Source organism: Gymnogyps californianus, chromosome 16, assembly GCF_018139145.2.
Source record: "Gymnogyps californianus isolate 813 chromosome 16, ASM1813914v2, whole genome shotgun sequence".
Lineage (NCBI taxonomy): Eukaryota > Metazoa > Chordata > Aves > Accipitriformes > Cathartidae > Gymnogyps > Gymnogyps californianus.
In genome coordinates this window covers 4751692-4779376 of record NC_059486.1, presented here as the reverse complement: position 1 = coordinate 4779376, position 27685 = coordinate 4751692, and the positions used below count along the sequence as shown (strand labels likewise).

General features: G+C 46.0%; 2 protein-coding genes across 5 annotated transcripts in view; one reads left to right on the top strand and one right to left on the bottom strand.

The window, feature by feature from the left end:
* The first annotated feature begins 13088 nt into the window (after nucleotides 1-13088).
* On the top strand, nucleotides 13089-19865 carry PIK3IP1 (phosphoinositide-3-kinase interacting protein 1). Of its 3 annotated transcripts, none has more exons than XM_050906544.1 (6): nucleotides 13089-13232; nucleotides 13380-13496; nucleotides 13627-13743; nucleotides 15773-15958; nucleotides 16093-16171; nucleotides 18239-19865. In XM_050906544.1, exons 1-6 carry the CDS (start codon nucleotides 13145-13147, stop codon nucleotides 18444-18446), a joined length of 795 nt encoding a protein of 264 aa, XP_050762501.1. In that variant the 5' UTR covers nucleotides 13089-13144; the 3' UTR covers nucleotides 18447-19865. The 3 variants fall into 3 exon arrangements, with proteins under 3 accessions (XP_050762501.1, XP_050762499.1, XP_050762502.1); XM_050906542.1 differs by having other exon boundaries at nucleotides 13624-13743; XM_050906545.1 differs by lacking the exon at nucleotides 13380-13496 and having other exon boundaries at nucleotides 13624-13743.
* An 841-nt stretch (nucleotides 19866-20706) lies between these two features.
* LIMK2 (LIM domain kinase 2) overlaps nucleotides 20707-27685 on the bottom strand; it is a 32872-nt gene continuing 25893 nt past the window's right edge. For both annotated transcript variants that reach the window (XM_050906824.1, XM_050906825.1), the window contains 4 exons: nucleotides 26838-27012; nucleotides 25375-25430; nucleotides 23290-23447; nucleotides 20707-22706 (listed from right to left, as the gene is read on the bottom strand). In XM_050906824.1, coding sequence (XP_050762781.1) covers nucleotides 22550-22706; nucleotides 23290-23447; nucleotides 25375-25430; nucleotides 26838-27012 — 546 coding nt within the window. In that variant the 3' untranslated portion in view covers nucleotides 20707-22549. The remainder of the gene's footprint in view (nucleotides 22707-23289; nucleotides 23448-25374; nucleotides 25431-26837; nucleotides 27013-27685) is intronic.

Sequence of the window (27685 nt, the reverse complement as noted above, 5' to 3'; positions counted from 1 at the left end):
ATGGAGCTTTAGAGGCTGCTGCTGGTGTTTTGTCATGATCTTCTAGAATAAACAAAAGTTGCCAGCACTGATCTGAGAATTAGACAGTCCTAGTGACCGAGGCACCTGGGGAGCTACAGCTACAGGGAGCTATGCTTTTGTTCTCTCTCTATTCCCCACCTTCCCTAACCTACCCCAGAAAAACAGTAAGTTTTAAAAACAGACCCATTATTGACCCATTACTGAATATAACATTAAGTAAAATGCCCCATGGTACCTGGCAGGTTACAATGCAGTTCTCCTTTTAAAAACAGAAAAATTTAAAGAAGGTGAGAGAATTTGAACCCCTTCTGCCATTTGTGAGGCTGTGAGTGCTGCAGCAGGACTGAACTGCTGAGAAAAATCACCATTCAGAACAGGTTGTTTTTGTTACTTTTAACCATTAAACTTGCTGTCAGGTTTTTAATTCTCTATTATTATTATTTTAGGACCTGTTGTAGTGAATTGCTACTGAAAAGCCAGTCTAAGGCGATACACAGAGCACTCTTAAAGCAGCAGTCACATTAGGGTTAGTATTAATTTTTTTTTTTAGATGTACCATAATTAATAACTTGGCTAGTTGATTGTTTTAAGTCTATGAAAGAAATAGTTTTATGAAAAAAAAAAAGAAAAAAAAAAAGGAAGGAAAAATACCATTGCAGTCTGGTTGACTGGTGCTCATTTTTCATGTGGGGACCTAGGGTATAAACACGATCAGCTATCGGGTTAACACTATGTACCACTGACTTGTTTAGTGTGAATAAACCCAGGGGTTCACAGAGTGATTTTGGTTTAATTGGATTGGACTCTATTAAAGAAGTTAGTATGTTACTTTGCATCCCCTCGTTTTGTCTGGTTTTTGAGCAATTTAGCCACCTGTCCAAAAGGTGTGCAAATGAGAACCAGTAAATAAGACATTAATCCCACTCTACACTGTACTGTAGTCTCAGTGAGCTGGGCTTTTTGGCTACAGGCATGCTCTCCTGATCTGCCTCTGGTCAGGTTTGCAAAAGCCAGTCTTACTCCTTTCTTTTCCAGAGAAGAAGGGTTTCTACTGTAAGAGACGGGAATTGCAAACAGCATATCTCTGAAAAAGAACTGATTGCAAAATGCAAAGAAGTTGGGCTCTAGGGTGTTGGAGGTTCCATTTAATCTGAAAATATCACTTGTGCAGAAATAACGTCCTTTCTTGACCCTCCCTTTCCTCCCATGTAACTTGTCAAGGTCTTATGTACCAAATCCAGGTATAAATGTTGTTTAACACAGGGTTAGGAGTTAGGAATACTCTGAGTTATAATTATGGTTCTGCTGTTGATGCTCAAGGTCACACAGGACAGCTCCCTGAATTTATTCCTTAATTTCCCACCTGTGAAGAGTTCTCTCTACATTACAATTGTTGTGAGGGTTAATGAGCAAAGGTTTAAGCAGTGATTTGGTAAACTAAGTTGCTATGTGTACTGAATGTTTCTAGAAGGGCTACTCTGAAGAGCCCAAGTCCCACACCAAACTTGCATTCTATGAAACGATAGCTGTCTCCATCATTAATACGGTGCTGGAGCAGGACAGACCACCTCAGACCAGGACCTACATCCTCTGCAGGAGATACGACTGTATTAAATGTGAACGTAGCCACAAACTGCTGTGCCACAACTTGCGTTGTCCAGGTGCTCCTAATCCAAACCCTGCAGCTAATGCATAACTGAAATAAGACACATTCCTGTTTTGGTTTTATGTTAGAATTATAGAGCCTTTTCTAAGTATATGGATTTTGGAATGATGTTCTAAATTCTACAGACTTAGAAGCCCCAGCTTCTCTCTTATAAGAAGCTACTTTTTTGTACTTGCTCTCGAGTATTATAAACCAAGGATGAATAATCAATGGCTTTCTCTTTATAGCACCAGCACTTTCTAAATTGAGAGCATGCTGCAGTGGACTTGATGTTTTGCTATTAATCTGTGTTGGGAGACTGAAGGACATGTTCTTCTCCATTCATCTTCCCCCAGAATCCCTGGAATAGGTATGAGTCTCATTTAAAAGGGAAAAAAAAAAAAACAACCACCAAACCAACCCACCTTCAAACTAAAGCTTCATGGAATTGCTATTGCTGTACTGGTAAGCTTAGTTGACAAGTAGAAATGGGACATTTCAGAAAGGTAACAAAACATTTTAAAATACCTTACAAATCTAGACCATGCTGAGACAACCTTGTAAGCTGCCAAGCAAGTCAAGATAGAGCAGGCTTTCCAGTCAGCATAACAATTCATTGGGATTAGCAAATGCAACTGCAGTCACTCTGATTTACTAATAGCTGGTATTTAAGCCACGAGGAAAATTTCTGTTGAATTGAGGCTGTATTCTGAAAGATATAAGAAGTTTGTGTCCCCACTGTTCCTATATGCACTCAAAGAAGGTGCACTAGTCATAAAATTCAACTTCAAAAGCCAAGTCCAGAATATAGGATATTTTCGTCCTGCGTTTAGCTCCACTGACTTTAGTGTTACTAGTGGGTTGAATTTTGGCCATGTGTATTGATTTAATTTTGAACGCTACAGAATTTGACCTGATGTAACAAATGAAAAGCCTTGAACTAAAAAGGAAGCCTTCTAAAACACTAACTGTGCGTTTTGTTTGTCAAAGAATATGCTTACTAAGTTGTCATGAATACATTGAATGAAAGCTACTTACTTCTCAGTCTAGTGGACAGGGAGACAATTAGGCAGGAAGTTACAATCCTGAAATGACAGTTCTAGATCATCCTAGTATAAATGGGAGAGATTTGTACCGACACAAGAGACTGATGCAGACTAGTGCCAGCAGTAGGTTGGGCAGATCTTTAGCAGTGGTGGGTTTTCAGAGCTTTTTGCTTCTTTGGGAGCATATTGCTCTGTTCTGGATAGTAATTTAATCTACATGAAAATTCTTTATATTCTGTACATTGGGAAATGCCTGCTTCTCATAGAACAGAAGACAGATCCAAACAGAAAACTCAGCCTTCTGAGTTCAAAGGGAAGTACTTAACATGCCCTGAGCTGCAACGTCACTTGTTTCTATTACATTTTAAATTGACATATCTGTGTATAGATGATAGTTCTCATTCTGGGCCAGTCCTCCTTTCTTTATCATCTTCTTTGGTGGGACTACAATCCAATGTTTGTGCACTTTTCTGGCAAGAAGGGAACATACAAATTCATACAAATTTAGATAGTCAGAGTTGTAGTATTTCTTTGTATTATAGGGGTCCCTAAACCCCTCAACAGAGGCTCAGACCCTTGTGTATTAGGTATGATGAAAACATCTTCAACCATTTATAATCTAAACATTAAAGATAGACAAGAAAGGAATAGATGCTTATAGGTGAATGAGTGAAATAAAGATGAAGGACTAAAAACCGCTTGCATGCATGCTTAAGTGTTGTGTTGAATGTAGGGGCACAGACTTATCATCAGGCTTCTTTTGTTGCCTGAATTTATCTTTATGTACTGTTAATCCATAACAAATGCAAGGTAAAGCAATTTAATGTGAATTTATTCCATACTGAGTTAAATTAAGTGACATTACCTTGCATTTGTCATGTGTTAGATGTGTGCAAACAGACTTACTGGTGTGGCTCACCTGATGCATGGTAACGTGGTGCGTGTGAGCTGTCAATCTTAAGTGATTTGCCCATGATGACGTGGGAAATTGACAGCAGAACCAGAAATTGAACACAGATTTTTCCTTCTCTCAATCCAGTGCCTTAACTATAGTAGGGCAAAGTATTATATGTTGGGGGGGATGATTGTTTTGTTTGTTTTTTAAAGCCTAGAACTATAAGATGGTGTGGAGTTGGTCTTCCTACCAATCTTTTGAATAACTGCAAATGCCCAGTCACAATTTTAGACCTGTTTGAGTGCCAGTGACTTAGGGAATATTTGTTATTTCCCACATATTCCCTGAAATTATTGTTCCTCCCTCAACTGCTGTCAGCAGTAAGGAATAACTTGAATAGAAGAGCTGTGTAACTGAATGTCTGTCTAACTCAACTAATTGAATTGATAGTATGAAAGCTAACCTAGATTTTGTAGGCTCTGTTGTAACTTTAGTGTCTTGTTTTTCACTAAATCTTTGTTCCTAGAAATCAATATCTGAACTTATGTCTTGAGTCTGGAGTGGGGTACCACTTTCAGCTTTAATTTTTTTTTAAGGTGCTTGCTTGAGGAAGTAGATGCCAAAGTAAACTGCAAAGGAACTCCAGACTTCAGTGTTGGAAGAATGAATGGAGAGCAAGAGCTCTCTTTGGGTTTCATGAGAGATAAATGGACAAAGTAAAAAACAGCTACCAAAATTTTAAGTAATGAAACAGGAAAGGCCTTTCTTTATCACCCACAAAAATAATCGGATATTTTCAATTGTTCAGTGTGGCAGAAACTCTGAGAGCAAGTGCCAAACAAAACCATGGAATGTGTTGGCTTTTTCAGCATTATTAATATACCTTAACAGCATTATGAATATTTTAATGTAAATTAAGCCAGCTTTGTACCATTCACCTTTTGCCTGGGCACAGTACCTAAGTTTTAACTGAATAGAACATTAGCTCACAGTGAATCTCTGAGCTTACGCTCTCAGTTCCACCCTGAGAGACAAAACAAATGAGCAAAGAGGGGAAAAAAACAATAGGAAAACTTCAAAGGGAAAACAGATTCTGGAAGATTCCCATGTCTCCTGAGAGAGTCCCATTTTTTATCGTGAACATCCTTTTCAAAACAAGATCCTTCAGCTGTTGTGAATGAGCCTTTGGGAACAGATTTGGCTTTCAGCCCAATCTGCTGCTCCCTGTCCCTATAAGAAGGCAGTGTGTTCTGGAGCACTGAGCCTGGGACCCGGAGGGAGGCAGTGCTCCTGGGCTGCAGCCTGAGGCCACATTTACTGTTGCAGAGTCAGCAGCGCAGGAGCATTGGCATAATGTCTTCCTGCCTGCTCCCTTGACACCTTCACCCTCCACACATTCCTATGCCAGTGTGGTACCTACTCAGATGTGTACAGCTCTGCAAATAACTGTGTGAGCTATAAAACAAACTAGAGAGCTATTTGGCTAAAAAATAAAAAAAAAACCAACTTAAAAATAGCTATGTGACATAACTGCAAAGTGGTGCAGAACAGGAGCAGGAACCCTGGCTGTAAGGAGTTGTGGTGATGGCTGGAATGGTTAAAGCATGTTAGTGAAAAGCCACAGTTGTTTGCTCTGTGGTAGCGGATAATGACTGCCTGTTTGTAAAGAATTAACACTTTGTGCCATCTCTAGCCTCTTGCTGTGTTTTGTTCCCATCTATAAAATGAGATGATGTTAACCCTTGGGTAAGAACGTTTCAGGATTTGATTGATGTGCCAAATTGTGCCGTGCTATTGTGCTGCTGAACTCTGCTACAAACGTTTGGCCTCACTGACTTCAGGTGTAATGTAAAGTTAAACAAACATTTGGCCACATTTTTCCTGAAAGGTGAAATATTTGAATTAATTTAAAGACTGCCTGGCACTATTGATCTGCTCTCAGGTTTTATTGTGAATGAAGCTTTTCCTGGGTGGCCTCTCTACTTATACTGCAGTTTTGGAGACCTGGAAGTGCTCTGAGCTGAGATGTACTGAAGGAAGGAGGTAACTGGTGTCTCACTGATCTTCCAGTGACTCCCTCCCAGCTCCTGGGTTCCCTGTGGACCATGGGGTCACTTCATACAGCCACTGGCAGCCATAAATGCTCTTGAGCTTCCTGCAGTCACATAGTGAGCTTGGGTAAGTGCTTTTATAATAAATCAGTCTCATGCTTGCTGATAGCTTTTTGGCTGCTGTGTCTACAAACTGGTGCCTTCTCCAGGCAATTTTTACATGCCCTCTGCAAAGTTGTCAGACTGACTGCTGGCTCTTAAAGAATCAACCAAGCCTTGCTCTTGGGCTCAGAATTTCTCTTCAGTACTGTTGTAATCTGAAAGTTTGCTGCAATTAGTGCAAATACACAGTGTAAGAGAGAAAATAAAAGGCTGTTCTCAGATGTCCTGTAGAGTGAACAACTGAAACATGAGTGTGGGATGAGCCAGGAAAACTGGCATTTTTCCCTGGCTGCACGCCGTATGGAAGAGACAGTGCCTTGGAAGGGAAGGAGCAGAAAAGTTTGCCATTGGCTCTGATGAATCCCAATCCTGCTTCTACTGAAGTTGTTGGGAATCCTCCCATTGTCTTCAGTGTGAGCAAGAAAGGATCTTAGGTGAGGATGGATGACTCTTTCCCTACTTGAATGAAGTCTCTTGCCTATTTATGGGCCTGCTTCTATTGAAACCGAGCCTGTTTTAGCCTTTTTGGGTTCTTAGGGACCTGTTTGTATAAAGCAACTTACCTACCTATCTTTTTTTTTTTCTATTGTGTGTATTTTTTGTATGTTCTGTTGGAAGGTGAAGCCTCTGTAGAAGGGGATACAAAAACTGATTTTTAAATAGTAATAAACCAAAAGAGAATTAAACTCTGCAGGCTGCATGCATTCATTTCCTGGAGACGGAGAGTAGAGACCATGAGTGCACAGAGAGCGAGCCTGTATTTCTCGTATCTCGAAATCTTCCTCTTTCAGAGACAGTTCCTGCCTTTACCCATCTCCACAGCTCTATATGAAAACCCATAGTGTCGTGGGCAGGTTGCAACATTGTGTATCAGGATGGCCTTATTTTGAGTAGAAAATCCTTTCTCTGCTGCTGTGAGATGAGATTTCTTACATTCTTTTAGCATAAGTGGATGGAGTAACAAGTATCTACGTGAAATTCGGTATTGTCCTCATTGAATACCTGGAAGGCAGTGAAAATAAAAATGAGACAGGCTATAGAAATATAGTTTTGCAGTGCTTCTGGCCTGCCTACCTCAGGTGCTAGGTCATTAGTCAAATGCACTGTGTTCTAACTCAACACCATTATATTCTAAAGAAATGAGTGAAGTATGAGGTGAAACTTTACTAAGCCTTTGCTCCTTCCTGGTCTTTTTGCCTCCTTGTGGTGTTACCAGTTTGAGCCCTAACTTTCTAAAAGAATGGCAAACTCAAGACCAAAATAACAACAGAGGTTTGCCCTATTCTGTAAACATACTTAAGGAACAGAGTCTTTGCTTTTGTAAATAGATGTAAAAAAGTCCACGTGCATATATGAGAGTCATGAAAAAGGCTATCGCTGCATGCCTATGGCATGTGTGCAACCCAAAGAGAAAATAAAGAGGTTTGCCTTTCTACACAGGAAAGAAAGGGCAACTTCCCGAAATAAACAACTCCTCCCACAGCCTTCAGGCAAACACCTGTGGAGAGAGGGGTCTTTCACAGTACCTATGTGCCAATGGTTTTATCTGCTTTCAGGTCAGCTAAGAAAATAAAATCCAGAGGTGAGAGCTCTGCATTGTAAATGTCCGTGAATCCTGCGCTTTTATGAGGAAACACTAGTAGCTCTACTGAAAGGTTTGGTCTCTGCTTCTCTGCTCACATGCTGAATTACAAAGAGACCCATTACAAAGTGGGTCTCTGCTCTGCTCTTACGTTGATGACTCCAATCCTAGTCCCAAAATCCTAGATAGGTAAGAAAATATATGGTTGGGTTTTTTTTTATGTGTACAAGATTATTAAACACACTGCCTTTCTTTTGGCATGGGATATGGGTCACTTGCTTATAATGAGTGAGTGTGCTATTTAGACGTGGTGTATTTTCCACAGGAACTGCAAGTTTTGCATATTTAAGTGCAACTCTGTAAGCTCATGCTTTCTGCAATGGAATCTAACTGTTACTTTGATAGTATTCCATGATTATTGAAGTTTAAACACCAGAGTTTTGGGCTATCACTTCTGTTTGACTGTGAAATCAGCTTCCATGGTGAGTGAAAGACTGGTAGAAGGATATTTAATAATCCCGGCCAATTCACTGGAAGTTAATTTGAACAGATATCAGAACAGAAATCTTTATTCCCTTTGACTCAAATCTCCAGGTGTTTTGGTGCTGCCTTTCTCATGTTTCTCATATGCAGATAAACCATTATTTTTAGATCGGCATTTTCTAACAAGAATGAATGTTGGTTTATCAGACTGCTTAGCTTTGCTAGTTACTGCTGTGCACAACAGTGAATTAAGAAACAAGAAAGCTACAAAGGTACTTTTATACCTTAAAAAACCAAGCAACACAACACATTCTCCTATTTTTTTTCCTGCATTAATGCTTATTTGTACTTTTCATGTAAGTCAGCGCTACACATGTAGAACTTGAGAACATCTTAAGACCTTCCATGCATATCCCTCTTCATGATTCCTTCCCCTTGAATACCATTTCATAAGGTATGTATTGCATGTCTGAAGCTTTCAAAGCACTTTGCAGACATTTAATCCTTTTTGCCTCTGTGACATAAGTAGTATTAACATGGGAAACTGAGGCAGAAGCTTGCCTAAGGTCAAATAACGAATCAGTAAAAGAATTTAGAGTAAGGCTCCTGTTGTTGACTCAGACCTATGTGTTCTCTGAGTAGACCACAGTTACCTTTCAAAATAGCTTCCCTTCCTCCACCCTTAAAAACGCACGCTCTGTTTTTTGTCAATAGCAGCCTGCATCTGTAGGAAAAAAAAAAAAACAGAGCAAGTGGGGGCTGAACCATCTTTAGACAGCTGTACCTTATTCCTAACAATATTGCTACAGTTTTATGGTGTCTTGCTAGGAGACACACCCATTGGATAGCAGGTAAAAGCAGTGTCTGTAATCCAGATACTGATTTCAGAATGCTGCAGCAGGGTAAAGAGCTAAGGGCCATGATCCAAGCTGAGTCCTTTGCAACAGCCACAATGGGCCAGTGTGAACGCAAATGTCTATGGGCAGTTGGGCCCATCAAAACCACTGAGGGAATTGTGGAAAGGCACTGGGCAGTTTGTGACAAAAAGGACAAAGAAGTGTTGCTGTTAGAGAGGACTCAGTGTGTGAAATTTCTTAAGTCAGTGATTGCCAAGAGTATTTAGTGCTAATCTCTTAATGCTAGAAAAGTTGTAGCTGCAGTGCTTCTCCTCCAGTAAACAATAGGACCCAGATTGCCCTCCTGAGGCCTCTATCCTTTTATTGCAGCCCACACAGAAAGCTCATCTGAGAAGGCACTTTGAGTTAGTAGAGCAAACTCTCTGAACCAGTCTGAACCAGTTCAAATATCACATATGGTTGTTTTGCTTCTGCAGACTTCCTTGTTAGTCCTTGGAGGCTGTGGCTGGCATTTACTTAGCAATAGCTCATGCTGTCAGATTGAAGGGGGAGGGGAAGCCTCGCCTTGAACATGTCAGCAGGGGGATGCAACAGTGCAGTCAGATATTCCTCTCTATCGGTCCACACTGACGCCTCTGTAGTGACTGACTGTCTTGATTTTTGGTTATACTCTGCTCAGTTTCATAAACTTAACATCTGATCCCTTTGTTGCAGCCCTGATGTTTTCTTCTTCTATTCAGATTGTTTCTAGGTTAGAAGTAAAATGTATTTGTTTCTGACTCCTACATCATTGCTTACAGAAGGCTTTTTACAGGTGAGACCCACAGTTATTTTCGTGATCCAGACAGAGGCAACAAAGGACTAAAAAAACCTGCTTTTGTTGGAGTTGCAAGTATTTAATAGTGTTTAGTAACATTTGATGCTTACAGTTATTTAAGCTTTAAGCACCGATTGCTCTAATATTCTGTCCATGGTGGATGAGGCCTCAGAGTGTACTATCTTCATTCTTGGGCATCACAATTTATGAAGGAAGCATAAAATGATTTAGAAAAACTAGTTTTGAGGAAAAATTGGAAGAAATATTTTGGTTTGCCTAGAAAGAAGAAAGGGGAAGTTAGGGGAACATGACATATGCCCTGTTACAAGGAGGGCAATGGTCAACTTTTTCCATTTTAAGCAATCCGTGTTAATTTGGCTAGGAAAGAATACTTAGATTAGAAAATTGATTTTGCTTACTCCCCCCAGTATCTTATTTAGTAAGATTAAGTAATAAAGCATGTTAGTTCTTTCACAGAAGGTTAGATGAACTTTTGCCCGGGAAGATCTGAACATTCTTGGCTGTGGCCAGAGAAGGAGGGTGGGTTTGATGGCTTCTTGCAGAGTCCTTCCAGAGCAATGTGTCTGTGGTTGCCTCCCTTTGCACAGCATGCTGTGCTCTATGTTAGCTTCTTTTTATTTTTCTTCTTTACGAAAACTCTCCATACACTTTGATTTTTTCCACAGGTGAAAAAGTAGAACAAACAAACAAGAAAGAGCAGTTGACAGGAGAGAGAAAAAGCAGATGTTCATTCTGGAACCTGTATAAAGTAAATGGCAGAAAGGTACCAGCTCACAGCTGAAACTGGTTCACACTGAGTTTAGGGAGGATGCTTAATGTCCCTCGTTCCTAAAAATAGCATATATATTCTCCTGTGAAGTGTTTGTGGATGTGTTGTGGTACATGTATGTGTATATACCTACATACTTTTACATGTAAACTATGTGAGGATGTAGTTGCAGAGCTATTAGCTTACTTATAGTTTGGGTAGTTACTTTAAAATCAAGTCCTAGGAAGTAATGTCAGGTTTAATCTCTAAAAGTGTAGCAAGAAGAGCAAACTCATTCCCAAACCGCAGAAAGAGCAATTGAGTCTGCCTTTGACAGTTGCCACCTCGCATCCTATTAAACTTAACTCTGTGAAACTGCCAGGCATAAATCCTCCCCCATCCTGGAGAAAGCTAGAGATGAAAGAGAAAAAAATTATGCTTAGAAGTCAGTCGTGGAAAAGACTTTGATCTTTACCATGAATACGAACGTTTTTGCATTTCTCCCAGATTCCCCATTGTCCTTCTGTGGACTAGAAACTCAAATTGTTTGCTGGAACTTGGCTGGGTGTAATGAGAAGTGCAAATTTATCTTGTTACATAACAGGAGAGAGAGCTGGGAAGGTCTGAGATTTGTTTCCACAGACGTTACTGCCCAGCCTGCAGTTCTTGGATCACTATGTACAGGAGGAGGTGCTTTCTGTGCAAGATGGCATGGAAGCATTAGTTAGTCTCATGAAATGAGCTAAAAGAAATTAATTGTGCAGGTTGGCAGCCCTCTGCAAACTGTTTTGGGCAGACTGTGCCTCTGGATGCATGTGTGGCCCTGCAGTTTCTGACTGAATGGAATTTGTCCCATAAAATCTCTTATGAAGAGCTATTACAAACAGAAGGCCTGATTCAATAGCCCTTATTAAAAATTCTTGCTTACTCCAGTTAGCCTTGCCTTCACAGAGAGTAAGTGGAGAGCATAAAGAGTGTAGTAACTGAGTGTCTGTGCAGACAATGAGCATAACGCCATAAGGCAGACATCTTAGCTGGTGATGTCGGTCAGGACTGACACACACCGTTTTGGTGGGGTTTTGTTTTGTTTTGTTTTGTTTTTTTACAACCTGGCTGCAGTTTTTTTAATCTGACATTATTAAACTAAATTTAATGTAGCGGTAAATCATATTGTTAAAGTGTGAATCACACACAAGTGCTAACGCTTATGGTTTCATCTTCAGTGGTAGTGTTGCTTAATTGACCTGTTTTCCTCATTACCCCTCTGCCATGCTGGTATATCTGGGTTTTTTGTGGCTCCATTGTGGACTGGATGCAGCAGGTGACCTGGCTGTAAAGGGTTAAAGTGCGTGTGACCTGGTAAGAAAAGGGGAAAAGTTGGGTTGGATCAGCACCTTGAGCTTGCTTGTCACACAAGTACCTGTAGCAGCCTGACAGAGAGCACTGCCAGGATGGAAACATCTGGGAGTAGAAGGGAAGGACTGCTGCTCCAGCCAGTACTGCCCCAAAAAGTGATTCATCAAACACTGAATACAACATCCAGCTTCCTGGCATAGAAATACTTTTTATGTGTTCAGTGGTTTCCATGTGATTTCAAAGCACTTTAAAAGAAGGGAAGTTCCCTGTCCTCTTCGGAGAAGGAAGGTTTGATTGTACCTCATGTAACAAAAAGGAAGGGAAAGCGCAAAGAGGTGAAGCAGGCAGACTGGCCAAGGTCAGAAGGAACTCTGTGGGAAAGCCAGAAATAGTACCTTGTGCTGCAGGCCTGTGCCTTGGCTACAAACCCATCAGTTGGCCCAGGCCACCTTTGAGAGCTCAGCTGTCGAACAGGACCAAATATTCAGCTGCTTGTTTTTCACTGGTGTAAAACAGAAGCATTGCTGATGAATCCAGATGCTTGTGTACAGTCACTGGCATTGTAGTATCTGAATACCTCTGCCTATTCAGAAACAGAAGTGTCTATTGTAGCCCATTTGAAATGTCTGCAGAGAGGCTTTATCACGGTGGCTGGATGCCTGCAATATAATTACTCTAAAGCATTTTCAGGCTCTTTACCTTGTTTTTCTATAAGCAGGCACAGCTCTTAGAGTATGTGGAGTCAAAGGAAAGCAATCGATTAGCAGAGGTGAGAATGTAAACCTTTAATGGGGAGGTGCACAGCTTCCGTGGTAGTGTGTACCCCCCACGCATGGTCTCTCTCTCTAGAGCTCAGGGAACCCAACGGGAGAATCGGGGCAGGAGAATTTAGTCCTTCGTGGTCGTTCTCTAGGGGAGACAGCAATTTTAGGTCCCCGAAGACAAACACTTTCCCTGCCACAGTCAGCGGTTCAAGCGTCGTTCCGTTTCGGGAGTCTCCTCTTCTGGCCCAAGAATTTCCTGCGGCTGTAGGGGACAGGCCCCGGGACGCGGAGCTGCCCCTCGGGAACGTTTCCCCGTGTTCCTCCCGAGCCAAACGGCCTCCGCGGTACCGAGCACCCATCGCTGCGCCCGGTCCCGGGGCGCCGGGGCGGGGGACCCTCTGCGGACGCAGCAGAGCAGCGGCAGGTTCCCGGCTGCCCCGCGCCCTGCCCCGCGGCGGCCGCCCCTTCTCCTCCCGGGGCTCCCCGACGGGGCCGGGAGCCGCCCGGGGGCGGGCGGCGGCAGCGTTAGGACCCGGCGGCGGCTGCAGGGCGGGGGGGGAGTGGGGGGGAGCGCGGAGCGCAGCCCGGCGGTTGTTTACCGGGGAGGGGAGAGCCGGGGCAGGTCTCGCCGCGGCGCCGAGCGGAGCCGAGCTGCGCGGCCGGGCTGGCGGCGGCTCCTCGCCCTCCGCGCCGAGGATGCTGCATGGGGGCCCGCGGCGGGCGGCGGCGCTGGGCGCCGTGCTGCTGGGCTCGCTGCTGCTGGCGGCCGCCCGGGGCGCCGAGGGTGAGTGCCGGCCCGGCTTTGTTGTGGGGGACAAAGGCCGGTCTCGGGGGGAGACCCCTTGGGGAGGGCGGGGGGCGTGCTGGGGAGCGGCCCGGGGCGGCGGGGCTGCCCGGCCCGCCCGCACGGCTTGGCCTCGTCTCTCCGCAGAGTGCCTCCGCGGCAACGGCGCGTCCTACCGCGGAAGCCGGCGAGTGGCCTCCGGCGGCGCCCCGTGCCTCAACTGGCTGGCGGTGCGGAGCGGCCCCGGCGCCGCGCTCCCGGCAGGTGGGTCCGAGGGTCGGGGCGGGAGCGGGGGGCTGGGGGAGCCGGCGGTGGGGGATATCGGGGCAGCGGGGTGCTGGGGGCGCCGGGGCCGCGGCGATCCCCGCGCTGACGGCCCGCTGCCCTCCAGCAGTCGCCGAGGACCACAACAGCTGCAGAAACCCGGACGGCGACGCTGCGCCCTGGTGCTACATCCGAGGCGCTGCCGGGGTCCCCGAGCGGAGACCCTGCGACATCGCCCAGTGCTCAGGTAGGAGCGGCCCCTCCTGCCCTCCCCGGGGCATTGCGCTCCCCGGCCTGCCTCCTGCCGCTGGGGGCGGGGTTTGTCACCAGGGTGGGGTCCCCCCTGCGCACAAACAACCCCGAACTGTGGTAGCACCCACCGCCCTCCCGCAGGAACGGAGTGTACCCGGGGCTCCCCTCCAGCCCTCGCCTGTGTGTGCACATCTGCCTCCCAGCTGTGCCTTGTTCCGCCCCTAGAGCTTTTCCATTAGTGCCGGAAAAGGCCTGTGCAAAGCCTTGCGCCCCCCCCATTTCACTAGTCACTATATGGGTCTTTAGCTGTGTTGCAAAAGGCTGAGGTCCCGGCATCTAGGAACTGCAGAGGTGTTGGTAGACCATTAGTGTGGGGCATGTTACTGCTGTCTAAACAAGTGTCCTGCTGCTAAATGAGTGCCAGGGTGAATTTGGGTACAGGTAGGGGGAAGGAACTTGGAGAAAATTGGAGTTGAAGGGAGAACAGTAAGAAACGGAAAACCCCAAACAATAGATTCGTCCTGGATAGTCAGGGTGGGAAACAGTTTGCCAAGAGAAGAACTGTAGCTGAAGCCTGTTTCAGGGAAAGGAGATGTCAGTATTGACTGAGGCCAAAGTAACCCCTTGGTTTTTTTGAACTGTTTACTTATTTCTGAGCCCGTCAAGATTTACGCACTCCACTGTCCCTCAGGATTGCTATCCTTGCATGTAAACACTTTCCCCCACACATACACCCTCCCCTTTTCTTTACTTTGCTCGTTTTTTGCCTGCTTTTCTCTAAGATGAAGCAAAACAAATGTTCTGCTCCCAAGAGCCTTACTCAAAACAGTCCTGCAGCTTTGGGATCAGGAGAGTTACCTGACCTTTCAGCCAATACACCATTTGCATGTTTAAGAGGTTTGGCTGTTTTTGTGTCTCAGAGTGGGCACCTTGTTATTGTAGTCATGTCCTGCAGCTCCCCTTAGTTCAGCTTCTCTGGCTAGCCGTACGTAAAGTCACTGTGCAGAGCAGGAGACCCCAATTTCCTGTCTCTAACTCCCCTTCTGTACTTCCATTTCACATTCCACTGAGGACTCAAAATGGCTGCAGATAGATAGAAAATCCACATGGAGTTATTGCCAGTTGTGGGGTGAGATCCAGGTGGAGAGGGTTTTCGGGTGTGGATGCATACTGTGCATAGCATTTCCAAAGGGTAGGGTTTTTTTGTTTAGGACAGGTAATAGATACCTACTTTCCACTGTCATAGCTTTTACTGTGCTACAGCTTCCATTTTAACTGTGTCATGAAAGAAGGAGGTACCTTGAAAATCTTTCAGTGCTGTTTATAAAAAATCCGCAGGGCTGGGAAGGAGTCTGTGCTATGAGCGTCCACCCTTATGTACCTTTGTTTGGGCTCTGAGGAGGAACTTGCTGTACACTAGTCAGTGGCTGTGCTGCCTGAAGTGTTGCTCTGACTGAGCTTGTCCATCATGCTAAAGGAGTTTGCTACACGGTTGCAAAGAGGGGCTGGGTAAGAAGAATGTCCCCAGCTTGCTTTCACACCGGCTGGAGTCTCCTTCTGTCACACCTTCCTGTGTCAGGAAGATTGAGGCAGAAGAGAGATAAATAGGCTCCTGGGAGACTTAGGATGGAGATTCTCATAATCTTGTTCACGTCTGTTCAGCATGATTGAAGCTGCAGCCTGTATATCGATCTATACACTAAATGAAGTTATCGTGCATCCCCTGGACTTGTGCCCTGAACCTGGGTTTTGTGCTGTTGTCTGACTTCTGTCTCATCTGTGGTGGTGCCTTGCACTCTTAGTTAAATAGGTTCATGTCAAAGGAAGGTGGGGGGAGGAGTACATTTCTTGTCCGCCTTGGTAGGATTTCTGGCAACAGCTTGAGAGGCAACAAGTGTTTGTCAGTGTACTTCGAAGGTGGTTCAGTGATACCTGTCTAGATCTGTCCCACCCACAAGGCACGTGTTGTTTTGAAGTACTCATCAATGCTTGGTATTTTGTATGTCTCTCTTTCCTCTCAACAGATGCTACAGCTGCCACAGCCCCAGTCCCTACAGCAGAAGTTGGCACTTCTCAGGAGGTCAACCAGGTGTTTGAACCGGCTGATACCTTGCCCTCCCGGAGCGAGGCAGCTGCCGTGCAGCCTGTCATTGGGATCAGTCAGAGAGTGCAGATGAACTCCAAAGAAAAGAAGGACTTGGGGACACTAGGTACAAACCCAGGATCATGTGATGGATCCATTCCTGTAATTCTGGGAGGATGGATTTGTTTTGAGGCTCTGAAAGCAATGCTATAGCTGGATCTACTGCCTCTAATTTTGCCTCTTTCCTTTCTCTCTTCACAGGGTATGTGCTGGGGCTGATCATGATGGTGATAATCATTGCCATCGGAGCCGGCATTGTCCTGGGATACATCTATAAGAGGTCAGTGGCTATTCTTCTTTGTCCAAAAGCTGGTGTAGGTGTGAAGCAACGTATATAGAGCAGGAATGTCTGAGCACCTGCAGACCCAACCAGATCCCAATGAAAAGGCAGATAGAAGCATATGTTTTGAGATGGCACATTGTGCAAGGGTTTCACTTGTCGCACTGAGGAGAGAACTATTTAAGAGTTAATTCCATTCTTCTCCATTTCACCCATCAATGATGTGGTATTCTGTCCCATTTAAAGTTTCAAACTGCCCTCTTTATTTTTTGTTTGTGTGTGTGTGTGTGTGCACGCATGCCTTGATGTGGCTTTCTCAGATGCATCTAGGGGAGCTGAATTTTACGTAAGAGCTGGGGAGAGCAGATCCCAGGTGCCCTCACAGGAAGTTTCTTTTGTGATCAGAAAAAGAACAATCCCTCTAGCAGGCCAGCTGTTCCCCTGGTTTCTCTAGTCTAGCTAGCTTTAGAAGAAAAACAATTGGCAAATTCTTTGCCACTCGTGCATTGTATCCTATGAAGCTGAATATAGCACTTTTTTTTGGTCAAATAAAGTTCATTTTACAAAAGCTCCTGTATACTTTAAGGTCAGTTTTGATTCACACTTAAGTTATGATTTGTTCAGCCACTTCACTGTGTTGGACAGAAATGTTTCTGTAGCTTAGTGTTTGAGGTTAGTGATAATAACAAGCAGCTTAGTTGTAAGAGACATGGCAGGATTAACAAATAGCAGTGAATGTCGCTGCAGCAAGTGAAGGCCCAGGCTCGCTCCTCTGGGAGGGTTTGTTGTGTAGTTTGGCTGTTTGACAGCAGTCTGACACACCCAAGCAGAAGGAGCCCTTTCCCAAGCTGGGACATGTCCTTATGTAAGTGTTTATAATAAATGCCGACAGAAAAAAAACAGAGGGAGGAGTGTTATGTAAGGGGCAAAACACAGAGCGCTGCTTGTCGAGGAATCTGATTTGAGGTGTCACTTCAGAGAATGCTGTCTCGTGTGCTGGCAGGAACGGCAGCCACTGCTGCACGCTTGTAGGCAGCTTTGAAAAGCAGCCAAAATGCTTATGTGCTGACAGGAAACCCCAGCAGCTCTGCCTGGTTGGGATCACAAGCCCCAGGAGGAGTGAGTGGTGCCTGTTCCACCTCGCTCCTGTCTTTGGTGGGAAGAAGCAATAGACCAATGGTGAGCTTTGTCCAAATGCAGCTTTGCTTCTTCAATCCCAGAGAGCTCACAGCACGGCTGCAGTGCAGGTTTACTGTCTCTCTCTCCTTGCCTTGCTCTGAAAATTGCATGTGCAAGCTGCCAGGTTTGGGTAGGTGTGGTGAGAAACCTTTAATGGGTTTAGTAGCTTTTGGTATACATAGCTTTTCTGGAGACAACATGCTATTAATGCCATCCATTTTTAAAGCAAGGCAGTTCTTCCTCAGTACAAATTACAGAGGTGTCGCCTCCCTTAGCAACAGGCTGAAGCCCGAGGTAGGTTTGAGGATCTGGTTGTGGTATTAAGCTGTTAGCTGCAGCGGCAGAAGGCAGGGCCAGCTCTAAGTAAGCTTTAATACTTTCAGGAACGGCTTAATTTGCTACACAGGTTTTTTTGCTGCAACAAAAGGCAGAATCTGTCACCACCTCTGGTATTCGTTTCTTTCAGATGAAGCAGGTTACGGAAGCTCTTTTACACAGCAGTAGGCTCTGCACTCTCTCACTGCTCCCCTGGGCCTGCACCAGGCAGTGCTGTGGGACAATAAGGTATAAGGAAACATTTGTCAGCTCCATGGTTTGAAGGAGAAGCCTGGCTTTACAGTCATCATTTAGCAGTAGCAATGTCAGTGAATAAGCCAGTTTATGAGGGAGGGACAGACTTCACCTGGCTGCTTGTTTTTTAAAGATGCTCAGATGGGGTCCTCTGCTTACAGTAGGGAATGTTTCTGGCCCTTTGTATGTAGCTGAAACATCTGTTTCTTAAAGAGCAGAGTCCCTTCTTTTCTACTGTATCACCTTTACTGAGACTCTGCCTCCAAGCAGTGGCACTCACCCCATGCACATATATGTTTTGGTTTTTTTTTAATCTAGGGGGAAAGACCTGAAGGAAAAGCATGAACAGAAAGTTTATGAGCGTGAGATGCAGCGCATCACACTGCCACTCTCAGCGTTCACCAATCCTGCCTGCGAGCTTGTAGATGAGAACACGATCGTGGTGCACACCAACCAGACGCCTGTGGAGGACACGCACGATGGTAGCGGCCCGCTCATGGGGCAGGCGGGTACTCCTGGAGCCTGAGCAGCTTGGGCAGGAACAATACAGGCTGAGCAAAGCCTCCAGCTTCCCACTGTGAGTGCGGGGGTTGTGTGTGTTCATTTCTATTTTGTTTTCTTTTTGATGAAAGCCAGATGAAGGTGATGCAGAGGGACAGAACAATGGGCTATTCATCATGATCTGTTTGAGGGGCACCATTCAGTGCATGACCAGCTGGGGACTGGTGTGGTGGACCCTGCTGCTTCCTCCCACCTATCTCCATGGCGTGCCAAGGAGCTGGGGGGGATGATGGGCCAGGCTCACAACTGGCCACAGATCCCATAGCCCAGTGTGGTCTTGGCTTCCTCTTTTTCTGTTCCTTTCCTATTTAACGGTGTGCACTGTTACTTAAGTTTCAGCCTGGAACCCCAGGAGGGAGCAGTACTGCAGGGACTGAGGGGAGCTTCGCATCAGACTTAGCTAGATAATTACACTCTGATTATAGTTCCTGCCTTTTCGCTTTAGTGGCAGAGAGCTGGAGACACTGTTCAGAATCCTACTACTGGATCAGTTTTTTTCCCAAGGAAGAGTTTATTTGAGGGATGGCTTTGGCCAGGAGCAGTATGTTTAGCCCCAGTGTCAATTTGGAAAAGCTCTTCTCAAGCTCTTGACAAATCCAGGTCTTCCAAGGCTGAGGCCACATCTCCATTCCCCTGTGGCACTACATGCACAGCCACAGTTGTAGGTGTCCAGGTAGTCTGTGCCTCCTGCTCACTTACCCAGATCAGGAGACCAAAGGCCAGCAGTAGATAGTTGTGAAGAAAACAAACTGCCCTTCAGTTACCTACAGCAGGTTGAGCACTGAGGATAGATAACATCCTCTTCCGAGTTCCCTTGGCTTTCTACAGAGCCAGCTCTGGACAGAGCGGCCAAGCCAGCTGTGGAGTTCACCCTGACCATGATGCAGCAGCCCTTGCTCTAAGGGCAGGACAGGGCAGCTGCTCTTGCAAGATCCCGAAGTTACGATATGGCTCCTGGCCCAGCCTCCTTCACACACACTTAGCTTGTGCAGCAAGACTACGTGCTTACAGAGCCTGGCCCTATTAGAGTGGTTTTGTAACAACTTTTATTAGCATTTCAGGGGGTTTGGAAGGGATGGTTGCTGCAGTGTCTCCCAAATGGCACCAAGGCAAGGCCAGTTCAGGGGAACATCCATCCCCACCTCAGGGGATTCAAGCCATTCAAGTAAGTTTTCTAGCCATCTGCTTTATAGCTGTGGGCCTAACAGGGAGCAGCACTTGGCAGCAGGGGTTTTAGTGTTAACGTTTGATTCAGAAAAGGGAAACATTTTATTTTTAAATGCCTTTGAATACCATTTCTTTGTAAAATGTTTTAAATACCTCATTATGAGAAGGTGCAGATTGTGCTACCTTGTATTAAAGCTTAAAAGAAAAATGCTCTGTAGACTTGTGTGGACTGTGGCTCATCTGTACATTCCTCCTGCCAGAGCAGCATCCTTTTGCTTGTTGCAGACTTGAATTGAGGAGAAGGGAAGATGCCACTTCAGTTTGCCAGGCCCAAAGGTAAATCCCTACAAGCAGTGCCTCCACTCACCAGCACTGACAAGGGGCATGGAGCTTGTCTCCTTGCTGCCAGCAGCTAGTCTTGGACTGGGAAACTGTTCCTGAAAAGCAGCTGTGGGTGTGTGAGCTGTGCTGACTAAGCAGGGTGGCCCGTGGGAAGATGCTCTCAGTTACAGCCCCTTCCTGCACTGACACAGGTCAGTTCTGCTTTGGTGCCACTCAGCAGCAGCTCTGTCCCTCAGGGCCTTGCATTGGAAAGCATGATAGAGACAGAGCACAGCAGGTTACAGGAGGCACTGACATAGCTAACATTTTCGTTCAGTTGTTGCCTTAACAAATGCCCCTTGAACTACATATTTCAGAATAAGAGGTTTCCAAGAACAGGCTGTATTTTTATCCCTGGATCAGAAAAGGAAAATGGAGAGGCTCCGTGTTCTGCTGACTCCTGCCCACCCTTAAAAAAACCCAACAACCACCAACCAACAAAACTTGACAACTACTTCTATTTCCATCACTCCAGGTAAATAGTTCTATAGAGCACTTGCACTGCGTCTCTGTAGTTCTGTAAATGTGGCAGAGCTCTTTGGCTCAGGAAAGGGAGTTCTAGATGGTAACTTGATCTGTGCAGTTTTGATGTTGCCATTTTGTGACAACAATAGAAACCCGAGAAAGTTTCAGCTTCCTGCTTTATGTAACACAGAGACAACAAAGTCTTGTTTTCATAGCATACATTTACTGCTTTTTAATTTAGTTAGAACATGGAGCTGTGCAAATCACAGTTCATAAACCCCACCCACACATCACCCAGGACTCTCCCCTTCAGGGGTCCCCTCACAAACCAGGCTGGGAGGGGGAAAGAAAGGGCAAATCCTATTAACGATCCTGAATCCACTGGACCCAGTTTAGAGGCTCCTCCGCTGACTCACAGCACAGGGAGTCCCCAGTGTTTCTAAAACACCACTACACAGACTAAAAACATTCCCCCCCGCACACCTTCTGTCAGGTGATGGCTGGTCCCGTGTTATTTTACATAATACTTTAAACTTATGGGTAGGGGGAAGAAATCAAAGTAACAGCAAAGACTAACACCCATTCCCTACCACTCAGTACTGAAGGGAGGGGGGGAGAAAGGAGCACACTAAAAATCCAGTTAAACCAAGATGTTTGTGAAACTTAAGAGCTGGACTTGAGCCAGCTTGTTGTTCAGTTCTGCTGACCACATGAGCTACTACAGCAGTAGCTTTCTTCCTTCTCCCACCGAGGGAAGAAGAGAAGCGCTGGAAGAAAACACCTCCACCCACCTCCCAATGACTCCAAGCCCTCTTTTCTCCCCAAAAGCAGGGAATGACCCTGAGGAAAGTTCCTGCTTGGAGAATCACCTCAGGTGCTGCAGCAGCAGCTGCAAGAAGGACCTTCAAAGGGAGCAACTTGCACAGCCTGCAGGAAAGGATGAGGTAATGGCAACTGAATTATTAGTTCTCCAGCTGCCACTCCTGGGAGGCTGGGACATTCTCCAGCACTTTTCTGTTCATGACAAAGTCCATCCTTTAAGTAACCTTGGGCATGTCGCCCTTTGCCATTGTCCATGCACAAAGTCTGAGCCACTTCAGACCTTCGGGTTTCTGAAGAGCACATTCTGCCCCCCCACGTCCACAGGCCAAGAGCTCAAGCAGCTTCAGCACTCCAGGGATGTCCACAGCCAGTGCCTAGTGCAGTTCTACACATTCAGGTTCAAATACTTTCACCTAGGTTAAGGTTCTTGGGCAGGCAAACTCACTGTGCAGGCTCAGGGTCTGAAGATGCTCAAGTGGCTCATTTGCTGCCCGCCTTGTTCACCATCTGGAGGGCCAAGCAGAGCTCAGTCTTAGTGTTTCTAGGCAGGCTTTTGGAGGTATTCAGAGACGGAGGAGGAGGAAACCCACAAAACCAAACCAAAACAAAAATTCATACACACTTCCCCACAGACAAGGTGTTTCAGGGGAGCTGCCCAGTTCCTGGGGCTTTTCACTCCCTCTCCTGATGCACATTGGAGGCCAAAATCTCAGTGGGTTGTTCTGGAAAACACATGCACAAACATACACGCACACGCTGTCCTGGTGGGGCCTTTTGCTGGATGTCCAATTTCCCCAGCTTTCTGAGCAGGGTAGTTAATGGGAGAAGCAGTTCCAGAAGTGCTGGTCCTTGCCCAGGAGAGTCTCCTATTGCAATTCCCTCCCTGGCAGACAGGCCAGGGTGGCTTCACAGCTTGCAGCCAAGTTCTAAGGCACCACAGTAAAGAAGCCTGAAAAGGCCAGAGAAACATTTCTCAAGCCAGAAAAATAGTGTTGAGCAGCTTTCCTAGGTGCAGTTGGCAGGAAACAGCCCTTTTTGCTTCTGAAACATGCCAGAAATCCACAGTGAATCAGGATGTCCAAGAGGAGGGGTGTTGGGTGGGGAGAGAGAGGCAATGCAGCAAACGCACAGCGTAGTGCCCCATTAATGCCCTGGAAGTGGCTGAAGTGCATCTCGCTCCCTGTCACTCATCTCAACTCCAATGGAAGTGGTGCAGGCAGCAGGATGAGCTGACTAGGTTGTGTTTTCAGGTAGCTTGTCACGGTTCAGTCCATACTGCACGCTCACGTTGTGGTCCAGCTCCTCCAGCTCAGATGGAAGGGGGATGGCAAGTTCTCCCAGGTAGAGAGAGAGAGCTTCAAAGGAATCTTCCAGCTTGGAAAAAGGGGGCCTAGAAGCAGTAGTGAGGAAATGTGAGTGGGAAAGAGGAAGCAGAACAGCATCTGGAAAGGCTAAGCCAGTTATCCATCCAGGCCACTGTCCCAGGCACAGAGGTGTGAGCAGGGACACGATCCCTGCCCATTCAGCTTCCGAGATTGCAAAGACCCCATCTGTCTGGGCTACCCCTTTTTACAGCCGATGACCAGGGAGGTCCGGCTCTTTTTGAACCCACTTGGCATCAACACTGTTCTGAAGCTACAAGTTCCACAACTGAAATCAAATGAAGTATTCACCTTTAAAAGCTGCTGCCAAGGTCTGCCCCTACTTTTTGTACATGAGAAACCCTGAATAATCGCTACTCCTTTACCCTCTCTGTCTCAGAAATTGTTTCAGAGACCTCCACCGTACACAGCGGTCTCTCTCCCAAGCTGATGAGTCTTTAGAGTCTCCTCGCGTGGAAGCCTTTGAGCATTCCCACAGAAGGTTGGAATACAGCCCTCTTCCACCCTCTGTGCAGAGCAATCCTTCCACTAAGCAGATACAGACACATCCTCCAGGCTTACAAAGAGGAGTCCTCCACACCCCAAACCTACCTGCTCTCTGGTTCCAGTCTACAGCAAATAGCAGCCAAAGGGAAAAAGGCTGGAGGACAGTCAGCAGGAACAAACTTCTCCCAGAACAGCTTGACGTTAAGGCCAAAATCCAGCGTGCGTGGCAGACAGTCCGGGTCAGCATAAACCTGGCCTATGATCTAGGGAAAAATGAGAGGAGCGCTTAAGTACACAAACAGTTCCAGAGTGTTAACAAACAGGGAACTTCAGCATCAGGCAGGGGCTCCTTCAAAGTATTAGGGTGAAAGGGAAAAAGCAGAAACACTGTTCCTCCTTGCCAATGGGGCTAGTTGCACAAGGGAATGAGCAAGGCACTGCATACAGACAAACTTCACATGACACTTTTTCAAGACCTGGCAACATGGCCGCTGTTGTGAAGGAAGGCCCAGACGCCTTCTCTTTCTCCCCAGGGTCTCTCTGCTAGAAGATGCAGGATGATGTGCACCTTCCAGAGAGCTTGACAGTGTCTCGCTACTGGGGGTGATGCAGCCCCTCCTGATCGCAGGTAATCAACACAACCTGCATCACCATCCCATCTCTCCCCTCTCACACAATCTTACCGCACCACCAGCAAAGCTCCTCTGTCTACAGAGCCTGTCCTAAACAATGCTGTGAAGTCAACAGCACCACAAATTCTGAGTCGCCCTATTACTGGTAGATTCAACCCCACCCACAGCCAGAGGGTAGGGGCGGAGAGAACAACCATAACCAACGCCCAGGAGGTTGCAGGCGAGAGCCGGTGGAGGAAAGAGCTGGGTGGAACAGAGAGAAGCCCTGCCCTAGCACTCAGAAGTCCCAGTGCTCACCACCTACCCCGCTGAGGTGCACTCACCACCTCCAGCACTAGGGGACTCAAAGTGTAATAAGAGGGAAGGAACCCACAGCGGAGAGCTGCGGGGTGATCTGGTCTCAAACAACGTCAACGTCAATACAAACTCACATGGGGAAGAGTATTAGGTTTAAAGCCTCATCGGGTATCACAAAAAGGGTGTTATTTATAACCACCCAGGCTTTTCTATGCCAATAACTCAGCAGGACAACCACATCCTGTAACCAGACAGTGCAACGCCCATTATGTATTTTGGCAGGGTTATTTCCTTATCTGTTTGAATGTGTAACTTATTTTTTTAGCATCTTTATTTTGGTGACAAGGAAAATGTTCATATGCTACTACCCCTTTATTTGTCTTTTTTCGAGATGAAACAACTGTTTTAATCCCGCATACAGATTTTTCAAGTTCCTAAATCTATCACTCACAACCACAACATTCTCTGAGAGGAGGGCCCAGTGTAAACAGAGCTCCAGATGAGGCCACAAAGATTTATGCACAGATATTTTCTTTGTGCCCTTCATCCAAGCACTGAAAACGAAACTGTGCTGGTCTCCCCTAGTGTTCCTGTAACTGCTGTGTTATCTGTACACGTAACACCCCGCCTTTCATCTGTACTTCCACTGTCTTACACACCTTTTAAACTGAAAATACCTTGCAGCTTTTGAGTGGTGCTCTTTGCTCTGCAGACAGAAGAGCCTGATATAACAGTAAGACTATGCATTGGCTCAGAGATAAACTAAGCCAACAGACTTCAGTGTGCAAGCTTCATTAATCGACCTGCAAAGAGGTTTCAGTTTCCCCTTCTTTGAAGTGAAATGCCATCCCCAGTGGAGGCCCTGAATTTGCTGAGACTATACAGCTGATTGTTCTTTTAATGAGGCAGTAGAAAAAGAAAAAAGTATCACAGTTTTAGGGAATATGTCTACTTTCAAATGGATACCAGGGCTCAATGAGAACTTGATGGACTTTTTTACAGCTTTTTTACAGTCCGGGAAGAACCTCTGTATTTCTTTCAGTCCACGAAGAAACTCTCTCTGGGACCAAAGAGTTACAAGACAGTTATCTTCCTTGAGGGAACAGAGGCAGGGTAAGCTTGTACTCCCAGCCCAACTCACTGTGCTGTTAGGTCACAGACTGCACACTCGGACACAGAGAACTGACTGATACAATGTGTGCAAGGAGATGGCAATGGGGAAGAAGTCCATTAAAGATGCCATGTAACATCCTGGTCTTACCTCACAGAGAACAATCCCAAATGAAAAGATGTCCACTGTCTCATCGTAGCTCTGTCCTGCAGGAAACATAAGACATTCAGCTCTGTGAGAGACAGTTCCCCATCCAGCTCTTCCAGGAGCTGCCAGTCCAAAGCTTAACTAAGCCTATTCCCTGGAGGGCTCTAAAACAGGAGACAAAGCAAGGCTTAAATCTGAGCAGGGTCAGTTGCCCCAAGATACGTACACCAACTGCATCTTCCTATACACCGCCATCACATATTTTAACCCCGCTTCTTTCTTCTACTGGGGACAACACAGGGAAGCCTTGTGTATCAGAGGTCTGAGCAAATGCTAAGGATAACTATGGAAGGATTCTGCCCATTCCCATTGATTGCTGTTCTAGTGCGTCTCCACAGAGCACCGAGTCGGTGTTCAGCTTCCCCAGCAGCCAGCGAGTGCCCAGTCCCTGCTGCAGTGACTGCAGAGATAATAAATTACACACTAGCAGCACTTTGAATCTGGGAAAGCAGACTGGCTCCAGCGGCCATTCTCTGCTTACAGACACTCCCCTCCCAAGCCAGTATCTGGTAAACAGCCTTGCTTTCAGAGGTGATGTCAGACTACGCTTTTGCTGTTCTCTTGACAAATGCCAGGTCTGAGATAGGCTCTGAGAAGCAGCCTCAGACTCTGGTAGGGCCTGTAGGCCTTGAGAGAAGGAAAACAGAATAGCACACAAGAAAACAACATGGAGAAGAGTTGAGTTGGGGGAGAGGAGCCCAGTCCTTCCTTTCCTGGTGGACTGTGTTGGACAATACTGATATCATAGCCAGCCAAACTACCCAACCTGGTCAGACAGACCTGCTCATTAGGAGGAACTTGTATCCGTTGTATTTCGCCCTTACCTCAACTCCTGCAGGGGCAGTTTTTCCCCTAAGGGACATAGTTCATCCTTAATGCAACTAAGGGCTGCATGCCAAAAACCAGATTTCCCTGCACTTGGACAACTCCTACCCCAATCCTCAGGCTTCAGCAGACCTGGCAGCAGATGGCTTCTCCCTGGATCTATGCAACAGCACACGTAAGGCTCACCCTGGAGTTTAATGATTCCCTGTCTCAAGGGGCAGTTCCAAAGCGTGAGGCTATAACAGAAACTGATCTCAGGTTCAGTCTTATCTCAGGCCTCTTTTGTCTTTCCTGTTATCTGGAACATAGCAAGTTTAGGTCTGTTGCCCTCCTAAAGAATCCTGCTGTCAAGCCAGAAACATTACCTCAGCTGGTACAAAGGCTTATCAGGTCAGGTACTGCAAGAGAAGTGCAGCTAGGGTGCCTGTGTGTATAAATAAGCTTGCATATTAGCAGGTCTATAACCATAGGCTCTAATAGGTTTGATTGTTACTAGGGCCCAGAAGCTTTCAGTAATCCTATCATCCCTATACCTTGTCACAGGCTATCTCCTCACCTGCACCCTCGTATCAGTATCTTACCATTTAGCATCTCTGGGGCCATCCAGTATGGGTTGCCAACCACCGTGTAGCGCTTCTTCCTGTCACTCTTGCGTAGGGTTCGTTTCTTGGCAGATGGCTTCTCCAAAGTGGGCTTTTTTCTTTCCTCCACAATCAGCCGAGACAGACCGAAGTCAGCCACCACCACTGTCTTATCCTACACAAGAAATTTAGTACAAACCACTGATTCCTCTCAGCTCCTTTCAGGAGCAAAGAGGCTACAACTCCTGTTCACTATCAACTACACTGTAAGGGCAACTATCAAGGGCAACTATCACAGTTTCCTGCAGCCAGATGAGCGTAGCAAGCTGTCTAGACAGGTGTAAGACACCCAGTTCACCATCCCAACTCATCACTTCCTGTCTTCATTGTCTTGTTTCCCATCTGGTCGCTAACACTAATCCCATCAATTTGGCTACACTTGCCAGGGCAAACCTGGACCTTTCCTTTCAGGCCTTCCTATTCTACCTGGCCAGGAATTAACTTAGACTTTCATCCTGGATCATTTGAAGCCACATACTAATCTCATATTCCAGCCAAGTGAACAAGGGCAAGGCTTGAGGGAATGAAGTTACACAAAAATCTTGTGACCTAGCGTTTCAAAAAGAGAGAGCACACACATGTGCACACACCCGCACACTTGTCTGAACCCTGAGTGCCGATAAAAAAAGTCATCAAGTGGTTAAAAGAACAGAAACAGCTGTAGAGAACATTTTATAGTTGAGATAAGGAACAGACCTGTACTAACTCTCGTAACGTGACTGTTAATAGGAGATGCTACCACCAGAAAGGGGGTAAGAGAACAGAATGAAGAAACGGTGAAAGCTAGA

Coding starts and splice junctions, on each gene's coding strand:
- PIK3IP1 (XM_050906542.1), top strand. CDS start 13,145: ATGCTGCATGGGGGCCCGCGGCGGGCGGCGGCGCTGGGCGCCGTGCTG. Junction 13,233..13,379: donor GGCCGCCCGGGGCGCCGAGG/GTGAGTGCCGGC, acceptor GTCTCTCCGCAG/AGTGCCTCCGCGGCAACGGC. Junction 16,172..18,238: donor CTGGGATACATCTATAAGAG/GTCAGTGGCTAT, acceptor TTTTTAATCTAG/GGGGAAAGACCTGAAGGAAA.